Consider the following 15,768-nt stretch of genomic DNA (forward strand, 5'->3'; position numbering starts at 1 on the left):
ATACTGTTACAAGAGCATTCTTTGCTGCTGGTCCTAACAGTTTGCCTAGTGTGGAGATAACTGTCAATAATGTGCTAAAATTTACAGGATTTTATCCCAGTCAGACTTTGACCAAAGCATCTCCTCTGTCATAGTCAATCATCCTCCCATTGCATTTACTACAGAACTGGATTTCTCTAAAGCACTGTGAAATCTACATTCTCATTTTCATGGGCTATTATTAATGTGCACATTCCCTTTATTATTTTTTTCTCTTTTCTCTTACATTTCATAACCACTAGTAAGCACCTTATTCTAGATCAGAAATATTTACAATGAACTCTATTTACAATATAATTCAACTTCAGAGCAACTGACAGCAAGCAAACACATTTCAAGCTGTCCTGCAAACTCAAAAGGCTAAGAAAATTTTCCTGATTCTTTCTGACTAGCTTAACAAAACACTGTTTCACATGCACATGTTGCTATTCCACAATAAAGAGAAATTAATATTGCTTAGTCTAAAGTTAACATGGATTCCAGTGAACAGTAACAAAGAACAGATAGAAAGAATTAAGAAGTCATTTTCACACCACGAAATTAAATTTATCTTCTGAAATACTCCATATATACCAAGGTCCTTCTACGGCTTATGAAAGCCAGCAATAAGTCTTTCACAGCACAAAGTGAAGTCACTTTCTTTATGTCTTTAAAAGTATTTTTTCTGTTTCAGAGAAAAAGGGCATGTTCATAACCCAACATCTACATTTACCCATTGTGCCCAACAGCCTTGACAGCTCCAAGAAGAGTGTGCAGGTACTCAGTAATTTCCCTCTGTCTTCCTGAAGAGATAAGATGTCTATTGTAGTTTAAGATGTACACCACAGCATTGTGAACAATCCAGGCTTCATTCAATTCTTCTCCTATTTCAGCTGCACGTTGGAAATTTTCCATAGCATACTGAGATAAGTAGTCTATCCATAAACTATAAAATTAGTATAAAGAAGCTGTTATTCCAAAAGTTCAACACTAGAAGGAACTATATCATAAGGTTAAATATGCAGTAGTACATCTCAGTCAACAACAACAATAAAATTTTAATCACTTTTCAATTGCATTTATTAAGTCTTCATTCATTAACTTCTATTTTACTTGGATGAGAAGATGACTCAGGAAAGGAATTAGTATCAACATAAAATGAGTAGTCTCCAACACTAACATGCTATTAGCTTAAAAAATAGTAGCTAAAATTCATGTTTCATCCACATGTTTTTTTTTTAAATGCATATGTGAATCCACACATCAGTGCCAGAGATCATTAAACACCCATGACAGGGCTCTACTTGAATAGATACAAGTAAGGCCTTCCACCTTCCACTCTAGAGTTAAGGAGGCATCTTATACATGTAACAACTACATGTGTTCTTGCACTCCAAGAAGCAATCTCCAGATGTTCTGAAAAGCTAAATTCATTTTTAATACAATAACACCTTTTCCATAGTCTATGCAATAACTTTTTTTTCTTTTTTTCCCCTCCACTATCAAGATGTACCATTACTTAGAAAAAGTAATATTAAAAATATACTCTTGAATGACCATACAGAACGGCCACCGTTAAGTCACAAAACCAAAAGCACAAACTGACAAAGGATATTACTGTGTCAACTGTTAAAGAAAATGTATTTTGTATTAAGAAACTTAAAAGTGCTGAAGCTGCTAAATGGCAGAACCAGGCCTTGTCCCTTGTATAGTCATAATCCAAGGCTGGTTTAAAATTTAGTCAATTTAATTAGCAGGAGAATAGCCAGACAACAGATGATCAATTTGTGTACACAGGTGCTCTCAGAAACACAGGTGTTTCTAGAAAAATTAGTATACGTGAATAGGAATTGCTTGTTCAAAGACTAAGTGTGCTTGAAGAAGTGTGTGAGTTAAAGCTGGCAGAAGATAATGATCCGAGGAGGAGCTTGGAACTGAGGCAGAGACTGGAACTGAATAGATGGATCAACTGGGACAGGGTCAGGTGACAGATTCACAGAACTGACAAGACCAAAGGAAACTTCTAAAAACTTCGGCCATAGACTAATGATTTGCTAAGTGTATATAAGTTGTGCTGCATCCCTTTGTTCTCTGCCACTCACTGGGTGGTGGCCCAGCTCTGAGTTGTGATTAAAGCAAACCTAGTGGTACCCATGTCTGTGTGAATTTTTCCTTTAACATCCACAGTAGTACAGGACACAGTAGACCAAAGTGCTTTTTTCCTGTGAGTTTTTAATCTAATTGGGTAAACTCATGACCAGCTTAGTAGCACATTTTGGAACAGAATCCTCATCTTTGTCCCTTGGTTCTGGTCAATTTATACTTTTTCCCATTTTACTGAACATTTACAAGCAGACAGTGTGAGAAACTTTAATCTTCAGACTTAATGAACAGAATTAAGCACACAACTGACATCCTCTTTCAGGACATGACTGCTGTCACAATAAGGCTAAGATTAGCATGAATGCGAAGAGAGTTTCAGTATCATCTTCAGAATTCTCTCCCCTCTCCTCCTTCACAAGAAATAATCATGTCAGACCAAAAAAACCCCCAGTACTCACTATTCTACTCTCTCTTATTTGTTTCAGTTAATTGGATGGAACAGACTAGTTTTGCAAACTGAAGTACTCCATTGTATGTATTCAGGTACTCAGATATCATTATAGTTACCGGAATTATAAAGCAAGCTAGAGAGCTTTTTGATTTCGGGAAGTGTATTTTTAAATACAGAATTTCATGGTCTGAATGTCAGTATCACACAGATTTAATGTTTTTTAAGGTTAGGATACTACCTTCTAGTTTCAGACCAATAAATGTTAAATGAAAAATAAAATACACAGTCCAGCATAAAAGCAACCTAAAGAAAATTTATTTCTAACTATTTTTTTAGATTCTTTTCCTTTTCCCATTACTGTGACTACCTACAACTACAAAGTATATAGTGACAATCAATTTTACTAAGGAGAAATAACTTTCACAATTATCATCTGTATGTGATAATAACAATCTGTTAAGAGGTCCTCAGTCTTGTTATATATTAGAGAAAAGCACCTGTACGTTTTCCATTCTGGATCACTCTCGGGAAGATATGAAACATATCCTGGATGATACTGACTTGTATCTTCTGGAAGTACGGCATGATCATTCAGTTGAACTCCCTGAAATCTTAATAAATTAACAGTTGCCTGGAAAGATAAAGAGAAATAAATTTTATGCCCAGGTTATCATTGTGAAAATAGAGTGTAACTTAGTATTATTATATTATTGTTTCCTCTTCAAAAATTAAAAAATACAAAATGCTTTCCCAGATGTTTTACGGGCATGTACAACTATACACAAATCAAAGTAAAATACTTCCTAATCTTCCAGTTGTCTGCAGCTGATTTTACCAAATAATTTCACTGACAAAAGACAATAAATTTTTCTTTACTTTTTTTTAATCATGCTGGAACTTTAAGGATCCAGGAATAAAATGTCATGTCAAACATTTACAATAGAATCTCTTGGAACAAAATGTTATCACCGTCTTCAGTGAAACTATTGTTACAGGTACTTTCACACAGTATTTTGATAAAGATGGCGCATGAAACTACTTCGTCCTTTAGCTCCTGTGGAGATAGACAATCATTCAACTCAAAATTCCAGTGCATTAAGATATATACAGAGAATTATACAGAAGCCAAAGCTAAATTAAACATATATGAATGACAGCTATGTAATTTATTTACCTCTGCATTAATGAATCTTATTTCTGCTAATATTCTGAGTAAATCTCTTTCAAAAGAGAAAGATTTAGCAGGCAGTAATGATTCTCCTGGTAACCTGTCACATTGATCGTCATCCATTATAGTTGTACTAGCTTTCTTCTTCTGTGCTAAAAGTAAAGAAATATATAAATCCATTATTTACTACCATGCAAATCAGAATAAAAATCATCTTCATTTTAAAATTTATAAATCCCTACACATTCATAAATCCACAAGAAAGAGTTAACAAGTACTTATTTAAAAATATTTCACTCATTTTTTCTGTCAGTACAATTTACTGCACTCAAAACTCATTCTTCTCAAGCAGTGGTGAGGTACTGGTTACCTGCGATTCTGCTGCATTTGTGCAAAACCTCCAGTATTTGCAGCAAATAACTTGCTCCAATCATAGCATACTGAAATTACAGTAATATGAATATAACCTATGGCCTCTAGTTCAATTTTATTCCATCAATGGAAGTGGAGCACTGTTCACTATGTACTAGCTACGATTTCAAGTGTGTTTAAATCAGCAATGGGGTTGACGCTCTGGCAACACACACATCAATAAAGAGAAAAATACCACTCTTTTCCTTTTGTTTAATAATGAAGAAAAGGGACCAAGATTACTTTAATATAAACACAAAGTAAGAGCATAAAAGCTGTCACAGTGGGTTCCCTCTACGTTGTTGGCCAGTAGTGGGTGTTTGAGGAAAGGCATAAAAAGTAGGATACAGAAAGCTACTTTTTTTTTCCTGGCCTATCTGCAGTTTTTTAGAATCTGCATCCAAGCAATCTCCTGAACCAGAAGTTCTGTTTGACCCTTCAAGTTCCATACCGTCTCATAAATGTAACATGAGGGCTTGTCTAATTTTTTTTTAAACCATACTCTGATATTCCAAAATAACCTTTTAATTTCTGTCAAAAATTAATGGTTTTGTTTTCTTAAAACCTACAGTCTGATAATTTGGCTGCATTGCTCCTGGTTCCTATACTAATCATACATTTACTTTCTCCAGGCTAGCCATATTTTATATTTCACCTCTTTTCCAAACTAAACGGGAAAAAAAAGTAGTTACCAGAAACTCAGGGCAACCACACACCAAAAGTATCACGAACAGGAACTGGTGTGTTATTTTTCTGTAACTCTGGAGTGTCTTGAATTATTTGCCTTTATTCAGGCCTGACAACCAAGCAAACCTCTATAGAGGGTCTTCACGCTACAATTATCTTTGCCCTGCCCTCAATATGATATACATATAAAGACAACCTTTAATTTTTCTCACCCACTAATCCTAGAATTAGTAGTAGTAAAGAAAACTTAAGTGGAACATGAAAACGAAGTGCCAAAAGTTCTCAGAGAACTCCAGTCAACCATAAATTTCTCTTCCGGCCCTGAGTATCTACAGGCTTATCCACATTTCATTTAACTACAGGTAGTATTCCCACAGTTAGAAACTGCCCAGAACAGATTTCCTCAACTGCTCCACCAAATGCAGCATTGTTTCCTTTACATTTACAGAAACATGCAGCACCCAATATAGGTATGTATGGGTTTCCAGGAGGACACTCTACAGTTCTTGAGAACGGAGACCTTCAGCGACATCGCAGTTATTGTTTAATTTGTAGTGAAGTTCTCTGAAAGCATCAACCAACTCCAGCAACCTCATAACAAACTGAGCAATCTAAAACACTTCTGAAGAGAAATGGGAAGTGTCTTGATCTTCTGCTTGATCGCCTTTACCTTGGAGATGCAAAACTCGTGAAAGAAAAAAGAACATACCAGTTCCTATTAATAATGCTTTTGGTGCATGGTTGCACTGAGTTTCTGGTAACTACTTCTTTTTCTCTTAAGTTTGGAAAATGGGTGAAACATGAAGCATGGTTAGCCCAGAGATGCAAAACTTGTGAAAGAAAACAGGTAAACGCCCTATTTTAAGTGAACCTTGGAAACAGTCTAGAGAAACAAATGTGGAATAGGTTCAATTAACATTGGCCAGAGAAAAAAAAACAGCCAGCAGCGTGGGTACTAGAATTCATCTATTCTTTAAGGTGAATTTCATGAACTCCCAGGCAGAAAAACCTTTTAACATATATATGTAAAAGTCAGCAAGCAGCTAGTGGTTTGAAAGTGCTCTTTCCCTGAAGATGAGAACTCTTGAGCGTGCGGTAGGTTTTCAGCAGACCTTCAAGGAACAAGGCACAAAACAACATCAGATACCTCAGAGGAACCATTAATAAAGGAGCAAAGGGTAAAAAATGTTACCACATGAGCCTCATACAACTTGATAATAATCCATTTTTTTTCAGGTAATTAAGTATGACAGAGATGGATAATATGGACTTAGATGACCATCAGGGAATTAACCTCTTTTCTTAGATACATTTCATGTAGATATTCTTCTTTAGCACTGGTAAAACATTTCTGAAGGCAGAGTACAGTTCCAGCAGAAAAAAATGTACTAACTGATTTCTAGATTTGGAAGTAGAGAGAACATTCCATGTATGCCAACATACAGTGACAAAGAGTCTTGGGGAACTTCACAAATGGGAGGGGAAGAAAATAACAATAATGGCCGACTTCGTCAAGTAACCCTAATAAATGAGGAAAAAGTTCCTCTTACAACATTCAAAACAATTTGTTCACTTACTTTTCTTCGGTTTTGTTACCTTCCTAAACAAAGTATCATCATACAAGAGACAAAATCTGCATGCTGCACGGCAGACATCCCATACTTCTTGTTTACGTGCAACTTTTGCCAAATCTGCCCAAAGTATAATTCTGCCAAAGAAAAAGCATACATAAAATTACTTCATAAACAGGATTATCTTCCACACTTCAGAATCAACAAAAAATTAATGTCAACAAATGATGGCCATCATAAATAAAATTTTAAATCTAATAAAAATTAATAAATTGAAGACTTCTTATCAGTGGCAAAGACAACACTATTACTTTATTAATATTACTTTATTAATTTAAAAAAATATTATCTCAGTGATGAGGAGTGGGACAAAATTCTTGTTTTGGATAGTAACTTTACTGACATTTCAAAATATGTGTGCCACCCCTAATTATCTATCTTATAAAATAAACCAAATATTTCAAAACTGGTGTTGAGAATTTCAAAACAAGTTTGGACTTTAGAATTTTTTAGAAAAAATAGTTTAAATTTAATCACAGGAATTTTTATTGCAGCAAAACAAATGAAACACCTCCTTTTAAATGAAGGATGATAAACCAGTATACAAATAGTCAAAACAAAACCTGTATCTTTCTGACTCTCAGAATGGACTAGTTCATTTCTTTAACAAACAAGATGTAGCATGCCATGTGATTCAAGAATGTAAAAAGATATTTCAGCAAAGTTTCAATTGTACATCATGTTATTCAGTCTTCCAGCCTTAATTCACTCATCCTTCTGTTTGTTCAGTACGTATCAATAGAATAGGTGAGTTTATGAGTGCATGTGAGAGAGCAGATTAGAAACAGGGAAAGAATACAGTTATGCATAGCATGTGAATGTAATGGAACTTTTCAGTCATAAAGTTAAACAGATGTTCAAAATGCTTTGCCAGGTCTGACTGAAGTTTTCTATTCAGCCTCCTACAAGGTATCATTAAGTAATTTAGCTGCAGTAAGAAACTTTCCCATTAGAGACTTCTACACAAGACAAAAGAGACACTTGTCTATAATACCTACCTCTCCCTGTCATTTTCATTTCTTAAGTGTTTAACATGTTCCTCAGCTTTCTCTATGCTTTTAATATGATGTTGTGCTTTTGCACAGAGGTAGCTTATTTGGCTCCTACTTTTACCTGAGGAAACTTAGCAAAGAAAGAAGAATTTAAGGTAATTTTTAAGTATCAGAGATGAAAAAAAAAACACATGAAGGGTATGCAATTCGATTCATAAGTAGTTGCTGAAACACTCGATATTCAGCCCTTTTTTCAGTCCTTCAAGCTTTCCAAATCCAACTAACATGAAAAAACTACACCCCACCAGCATCTACTGCATTTTGCCTGTATCTTCAAATATAGCTGTCCTACACAAAACCTGATTTATGCTTGTTTGGCCCCCAAATATCTCAAGTACACCTCTTTTCTGACAGGACATGCATTGCTCTAATTAGCCTCAGTCAAGAGTAAATGGATGAAGTAATTTATGCTGCATTTTAAGAATGCTTATCTAATCAAACACATTTTCAAAGAATACTAAAGTTTGTTGTTTTGTTTTAATTTGAGAATACTGACTTTTGTTTTACTAAGTCAACAAGATATTGGGCAAAAATATTAACCAAAGAAATAACCAGCACAGAAAAAAGATGCAAGGGAGGAACAAGCTCACTCCCTAAGGTAGAAAATTGCTCCAGTGGTTCAGATACATCACAGATTTTGGGGTTTTTTTAGTGTAATGACATAGAGGAGATGTTCTGCATTGGAATATTAGAATACAAGTAACATGATGTGACTGGGAAATCTGATGAGTTTGTACATTCACCTGAATCTAAGTAATGAACCCTAATATAATGCAAACTGAGTAGATTGTCACATGATCCTCAAAAACTTTGCCAAATAATAGCAGCAAATACATATAAAAGTATTTCTGGCTTTAAAATATATATTTAAGCAGGTTCACTTACATTTACTGTCATGGTTTAAACCTAGCTGGTAACTAAGCCCCATGCAGCCGCTTGCTCACTCCCCCTCACCCAGAGGGAGGTGGGGGGAAAGAGTTGGAAAGGAATGCAAAATTCGACGGTCGAGATAAGAACAATTTAATAATTGAAATAGAATAAAAAAAGAAAGAACAGTAATAACAATGACGACAATAACAGTTATAATGAAAAGGGGAAAGGAAAGAATAAAATCCAGAGGGAAAGGAAGAAAGGCACACGTCGTGCACGATGCAACTGCTCACCACACCAGCCCATGCCCAGCCAGTCCCTGAGCACCGACCTGCCCCCTTGGCCATCCCCCGGGTAGATATACCAGGCACGGCGTCCCATGGGATGGAACACCTCTTCGGCCAGTTTGGGTCAGCTGGCCTGGCTGGGCCCCCTCCCCGTTCCTTGTGCCCCTCCAGCCTTTTTGCTAACAAGGCCTGAGGAACTGAAAAGTCTCACATCAAAGCCAAAACACAGCACTGTGCTAGCTCCTAAGAAGGTCATTCAGTCCAACCCAGCTGAAACCAGGACAATTCACTTACAAGAAAAGAGGAAGGCAGAGCGTCCTACCCTTCCTGTCAAAAATATTTTGCAATGCATTACCCAGCATATTATATGCTGTGTTACCTAACTATACACATAGATCAACTGACAGAATTTTTTCAGTATAATACATAATGACTGTAATATTATGAAAGGTTGTAGAGTAAAGAACTGTGGATTTAAAAAGTACATTGTTCTCTAGCTATATGGATACAATCCTCACTAAATTAGGCCAGCATATACATCAAAAAGAATGAAATGTTGGTGCACAGTTATTTATGCAACTTAAAAAGAAAAAATAACCCTACAAATCTCATGTCCTGGCCTGTGTGTACTTTAATAATAGAGTTGCATATACATTTTTCTTATTCCTTGAATAAACATGTTTAATTTTGTTGTAACCTAAGTGTCATGGAAAAAGCAAAAAACTCACTCTTTGGATGACAGCATCAGGAATAACTGAAATCTTTCAAAACAAAATTTTACAAAACATTGTGTCAAATAGAAAGTTTTGTAGTAACTGTACTATTGTGATAACCTCACTCATTTTAATGGCTTACCTTGGAAGGATAATATGTAGTAAACTTTATTCTGAGGAAGTTTGGATATAATTTTACAGTTGTCAAGCGAAAATTCAAGAGCAAGTAGTAATATATGCATGCTTTGAATCCTCCTCATTGCACAAACACAATGCATTTTATCACTTTAAATTGTGTATGAAAACGTGTTCCAACAAAATGATTTTCACATACTTAAATGTACTGCATGAAGTAGGACTGTTGATTCCGTACAAGTCATCAGTTGATCAAGTTTCAAATGAGAATATGCAAGGTACAAAACTTTGGCTTGTCTGAATAGATAGCATGAGAGAAATGCATAGCCATTCATGGCACAAACAAGCTGCTTTGGAAGCTATAGGACTCCTGTAGTATTCCCTTCCTTCAGAATAATGTCTACTCTGGGATTACACTGGCTATACTCAGAAAGTTAGTTAAATTAGTCACGTACTTGCTTTATTGCCAAGACAAGATAGAACAGTTAAAGCATTCTGGAAGATGTTCCCTGTCCCTTCTTCAACAACAGGCTGTATAGCCACAAACAAAAGCTGTTTGTGGACTAAAGAACATGGCTATTTATGATCAATGCCTAAACCTCTTGTGCAAATCTTGTTCTCTAAAAAGATTTTAGAACAGAAAGACAATTACAGTATAGAACGAATACCCAATATTGTATGTAATTAACACAGATTATTATGGGGTGAAACTTGAAAATACCATTTAAAACTGACCTTGACTAAGAACACTCAGGAGCTGCACACAGTGAAAATAAAATTACAGCACAACTTACAGCACACTACAGCACAAAAGTAAGATTCAGATGAATTTGAAGGGGAAAACAGTTAACATTTCCTCTTCCAGTATCACAATATAAATTGTACATACCTAATGAGATCTATAGCAGCTTTCCCACAGAATTCAGCAGAACTGTCACTTCACCTGTATTGCAACGTTCTCTACACGTTTTTGCTAGAAGTCCTATCCTACCTTTAAGACCATGCAGAGCAATCAAAGTCAAGTGTAGTAACTTTTAGTCACACATATGTACGTTACCTTTAGCTTCATTTTCACTGTCAAGGACTATTTGAAATGAATCAGGAGCTATTGCAAGACCTGCGTTTACCAGAAGGGATCTCTTTTTCCTCACATCATCCTTCTGCTTTCCCCTTTTAGCCTACATAAAGAAAAGAACTAAGTGTTGTAAGGTTATTTTTTATTATATTCCCATTTATAAATCTTATTTGCTAAACATAACAGAATGCAGATCATAGAACTTAATACTACCAAAAAATACCTATAGGAACTGTCTGTCTTCACGTATCTCACACATCATTCTGCAGTATTATTACTGAAAGTGACTGTAGAACTTTGGTTGATCTTGACATGACTACATCAAAGAACAGAATAAAAAGTACTGTTCATGCTCCTCATGGACCTTTACAGTATATTCCTTAGTATATAACCTATCATTATGTTATACTTTCTTAAGAATAGCATTTATTTAGAAACCAATCATAACATATCTGTTGTGCAGTAACTAGCAATTGCAACAATGCTAGTTACAAAAAATTCATAGTCCATGCAGAATTAGCCGAAGTCAGAGGAGGTGTAGTGCTTTTTTTTTTTTTCCTTAACACTTAAACAGAGTAAGCTTGTATAGAAAAGCATTAAACTACATAAAATCTTCACTGTTCTTTGTCTTAACAATAAACGTATCAACTCACCAGCAGCTTTCCAGTACTGATCTTAGGTTCAGTGAACACATCTTAATTTCTGTGAATATCCAAAAATGGCGTATAGCTGAAATTTCTTTTAGCCAACTAACAGTCAGTTACCAATATGGGTTTTGTCCAGATGATGAGGCACCACAACAGAATTAGATGCAGTAACTCCTGACAATGAACACACTGTGCCTTTATATTATTAAGCATCATTTGTAAGTGTGACATAATAATGACATCTCAAAGCCAGCTAGGATGTTTAGCCATTCAGTCACTGCTCCTCTCATTAATTAAAACACTGTTCCATGCACTGAAATTCTAATTGTTGACAATTATGAATAGGATTCTTTTCTGCTGTTATTTTTGCTAATGGGTAACTTCCCCCTCCCTCCCAAGAAATAAGCTTTGAACGTAAGTAGAAAAAGTCCTGCATCTTCAGCGAGTGAAGCAACATGACCAGCATAGAGAGAATGCACAGAGTGTTTCAAGGCAACCAACCAATGCCGATTTGCTAAAAGCAAGCTGATGCTGGCTCTACTAACATGCAATTCTACTAAACAGCTAGCTTTCCTCTGCCAGAATTTAATAACCAAACTCATTTCACCTACTGACCTTATTCTTCATGATTACCTGTTCAATCATTATTATGGCCTGATCTTCTAGACGCTCAGGTGACTTATACAGCATAGTGCACAAACGAAGACGGTTAAAAGTAAATCTTAGATGTTCTTGATACTGCCCACTGTTGTCTAGATGTACAGCTTTTTGCAAATGTTCCATAGCAGCCTCTATTCTATCCTCATCTTCTTCAATACGAGCTATTTCCATATGAACTTGGCAACGCAACAAAACCAACATGCTAAGGAATATGAATTTAAATGTAAAATGTTAAAATGAGGCAAAGTGAAAATCTTAGACCTAAAAATTACCTAAAAGCGGAAGTCAATAATTAAAAGTGCCTCCAGTATGAAAATGGGTATTTCCTTTGTCTCTTTCATTTTCACTATCATACCTTTTAAATGAAATTACTTAGAAAATGTAATTCTATTTTACCTCCATTAACCCTGCATGAGAAAACACCGCCATGAAGAGGAAGCATACCATGTAGAGTAACAGATCTTTATGTATTAGCAGAACTCTTCTTCAGTACCACACTGTAGCTATGTACATCAAGCAAACAGATTTTCAAAAGAATTTACTAAATCCCACAGACAGCGTGATGTACTGGGTAACAGCTACTTTTGATAAAAGTTCACTCTCTGTTCATAACACTTCTTAAGATATAGTCCTGACTGTACTAGCTCACCACTTTTCAAGATTTGGCTCACCATAGGAATACATGCTCACTGCAGGCAGTGTCTTTGCCCAGCTGTTACCATAACCAGTCTAGGAAGTCAGCATGCCTTCAGCGAAGACTGCATGTCTCACTATGCTCCCTATCTATCACCTGCCCCAGGAAGCTGTTGATGACAAGTGTGAGCTCTACATGCTACTTCAGATTATTTCCAGGAAGAAAAACAAAAATATATGATAATGATAAATGAAAGCAATGTTATGAAAAATAAAACAGTAAGGTTTCCAAGGCTATTAAACATCACACCAGAGCATTAATGTATGTCCACACTAGAGCTAACCTGACTAAGCAAGGATCACCCTTTTACTGAGGACCACAGTAATTAAAATTAATGCTACAATCAAAACAAAAATGAAGATGGGGAAATTAATAGTGACGAGTGACTTCATTTAACCTCTAGTGACAGCAACACCTCAGAGCTGAGGTTGAGTCTACTGGATTGTTAGGAATATACCAATAACAAAAACCAAGCTCGTACCCCTCAAAAACCTAACCTGCAAGCTTTTAGAGAAGAACTGTCATTACTGACATTTAGCATAAATATCAAAATCACATATGCTGATATTGCACTCTTTATATGGAAAGCATAAGAAATGCTTGAAGAGCAGTACAGTAATACAATATAGTGGTTTTACACATGCGTATCTCTGCTTCTTCAGTCTTCTGTTCCCTCTTCAGGCAACTAAAAAAATCACATTTTAAAACACTGAAAATATTTTTCTCACCTTCTTCTGTAATACTTTTATTTATTACAGAAACCACCTACTGTTCTGCTCAAAGACAGATTATGGCAATTGTAACTAGCTCTACTACAAAAGTTATGACCTTTGTTCTTAGTAGTCAGCCTATATATAGGCCCATACTTAACAAAGTACCACATACCAAGGTTTACTTGTTCCACTCAGATTAATGAAAAAGTTGAAGCTATTTAGGTGCTTAAGGTTAAGTACAACAAAACAGCAAACAGAAGAATACATCTAAAAAAATTATACATACTCATTTTCTTACTACATTAGATTTTTCAATTAAAAAGAAGTCATCGAAGATAAAAAGCTGTGCATTGCAAGAAGTGTCTTATTTGATATGCAATATAGAAGCTATTATCTTTTTTAAGAGTAATTTTTAAATTGCGTTTTTTTAATCAACAGAAGTTATGCTAATACATAAATCTAAACCACATTCCAACACATGTACACATACTGCAGCTTTGGCATTTTCTCTCATAATTTTGATTAACTACATTATTTTTCAGTTCCTAACAAATTTCAGTATTAACTATAGGCCATTGAAGTATGAGATTTTGCCTGAAAGAAACCTATATTTAAATGAATAACAAGGAAATGTATGCAATATGCAGATATTAATTTACTATGAGCTAGACGAAAATTTTCAAAGACGCTTAACATCACAGAGCTTGAGCTTTTCAATTAGTTTGATGCTCAGCCATTAGACCTTTCAAAGTGACAAATAAAAAAGTACACAGCATAGAAAGTTACCTGTCAATCTCTTCAAGGATATCAGCAATTGATATCAATGGTTTTCGTACATATTGATGCAAATTGTGTTGTAGTAGTGGTAAGCACAGATTCCACTGGGTTGTACAAACAACCTGAATCACATTAGGATCTCCCAATTGAACTGCATGTTTTAAGGTTAACTCAAGATTTTTTATCAATTCTAGCTGAGCCTACACAAATGAAAAGTTAATTAGCATGTATCACATTTAATCAATACAACTTTTTACACATACCTCCAAAGTTTAATCTTAGGACTGTTTCCAATAGAAAGCAGTCCCTCAGTCAGCAGACTTCAGAAACATTTTTAATACATTTTATAAAATAATTTCTTTAACAGAAACTTTTTTTTCTTTTTTAAACAGGCATTGATAACTAAGGAGTATTTCTTTTAGGTACTTCATGCTGCTACTACGTATTTCAGGAAGAAGTCTTATCAGCTATTCCCCTTTCTTATGACAAACAGAAATCGATAATTGTGAAGTATTTGTGAATTCAGAAGGCTTAGTTTGTTGGGGTTTTATACTAAGCTACAAATGCAGTATAGGACAGGAAAAAAATAATATTACGAATGGGATTTGCCATACTGTCAATTAAACTGGGTTCCTATTAAATCTGAAAGCAAATCCTTACCTGCAGTAACAGACACTTGTTAATTATTAAGTTCTTTTTAGAGGTTATGTCATCTAAAAAAACCACCCAAACAACTCTCCAACTGCATACACTGTAGTAGGAGTATTTAGAAGTACCTAAATATCTAAATATCCTATTTTTTATTTAAGCAGTACTAGTAGTGTTTCATATTATGATGAATTTGTGACAAATTTGCTTCAAAAGATGAATGGAATTTCTGAACTCCAAAATGAGAACAGTGATAGTTGGGAGCAAGTTTATGCACTAACACTATTGATTTCCATGAAGCATATTCACACTTCCAATTTTAGGAACTTCAGGTGCCCCCAATAGCTGTTCTAAACTGCTCATTGTAGGCACCTATCTAATCCCATTGATAATATGGGCAATTTAGGCTTCTACTTTTGATGGTCTGAATTACAAATGAGTCAGCTGACTATAGATACCTTAAGAAAATCCTCCCTGGTGTGACAATTTATTGGGAATAATCTGCCTTTTGCCGATATAAGAATTTTTAAAAGATCACCCATAACATGCAATAATAGTTGAGTTAGACTCAATGATCCTTATGGGTCTCTTCCAATTGAAGATACTCTATGAAAACACCTCCCATAAATGTAAAGTATGAAAACAAGAGTGCTGCCTTTGCATGTAATATATTATGAACCTTCATAGTCAGACAGAAGACTTAAGGGAGGAATATACAACTGTTGTTTATTTTTCCCTGTTTTCTTCTTGGCGGCCCAATGATAAAGAATATAGAGTTATGAAAGAATTTCTGATCAGTAAAATGTAATTAAGACACACAAGTCCAATGCAATTTTCCGTGTTTTACAAATTAAAACTTTACTTTTCTCTCACAGTTAAAGAACATACCTCAATGACTCCTTTGATATAAGTCACAGTTTTAGGGCCCATTTTTTTTATTTCATATTCACATTCCAGGCATTCTATTTCAATCAGTTTTCCTTGCTCCTATGAAGTATTAGTATACAAAATGGTAATTTTAATAATAG

General features: G+C 35.1%; 1 protein-coding gene across 17 annotated transcripts in view; it reads right to left on the reverse strand.

Moving 5' to 3' along the window:
* Positions 1 to 15,768, reverse strand: part of CFAP46 (cilia and flagella associated protein 46) — a 99,220-nt gene that overhangs the window by 68,813 nt on the left and 14,639 nt on the right. For 16 of the 17 annotated variants that reach the window (XR_008823846.1, XR_008823844.1, XR_008823845.1 and 13 more), the window contains 9 exons: positions 15,629 to 15,727; positions 14,102 to 14,292; positions 11,882 to 12,110; positions 10,584 to 10,704; positions 7,468 to 7,591; positions 6,416 to 6,546; positions 3,747 to 3,892; positions 3,070 to 3,203; positions 752 to 964 (listed from right to left, as the gene is read on the reverse strand). Coding sequence is in view for 12 of the 17 variants with exons in the window: in XM_056351127.1 (XP_056207102.1) it covers positions 752 to 964; positions 3,070 to 3,203; positions 3,747 to 3,892; positions 6,416 to 6,546; positions 7,468 to 7,591; positions 10,584 to 10,704; positions 11,882 to 12,110; positions 14,102 to 14,292; positions 15,629 to 15,727 (1,388 nt within the window). In the remaining 5 variants the exon portion in view is untranslated. Of the gene's footprint in view, positions 1 to 751; positions 965 to 3,069; positions 3,204 to 3,746; positions 3,893 to 6,415; positions 6,547 to 7,467; positions 7,592 to 8,406; positions 9,756 to 10,583; positions 10,705 to 11,881; positions 12,111 to 14,101; positions 14,293 to 15,628; positions 15,728 to 15,768 lie in introns of those variants that run through there. The other variant, XM_056351131.1, reaches the window with a different exon arrangement.

This window comes from Falco biarmicus, chromosome 9 (assembly GCF_023638135.1).
Source record: "Falco biarmicus isolate bFalBia1 chromosome 9, bFalBia1.pri, whole genome shotgun sequence".
In the NCBI taxonomy this organism is placed as follows: Eukaryota; Metazoa; Chordata; class Aves; order Falconiformes; family Falconidae; genus Falco; species Falco biarmicus.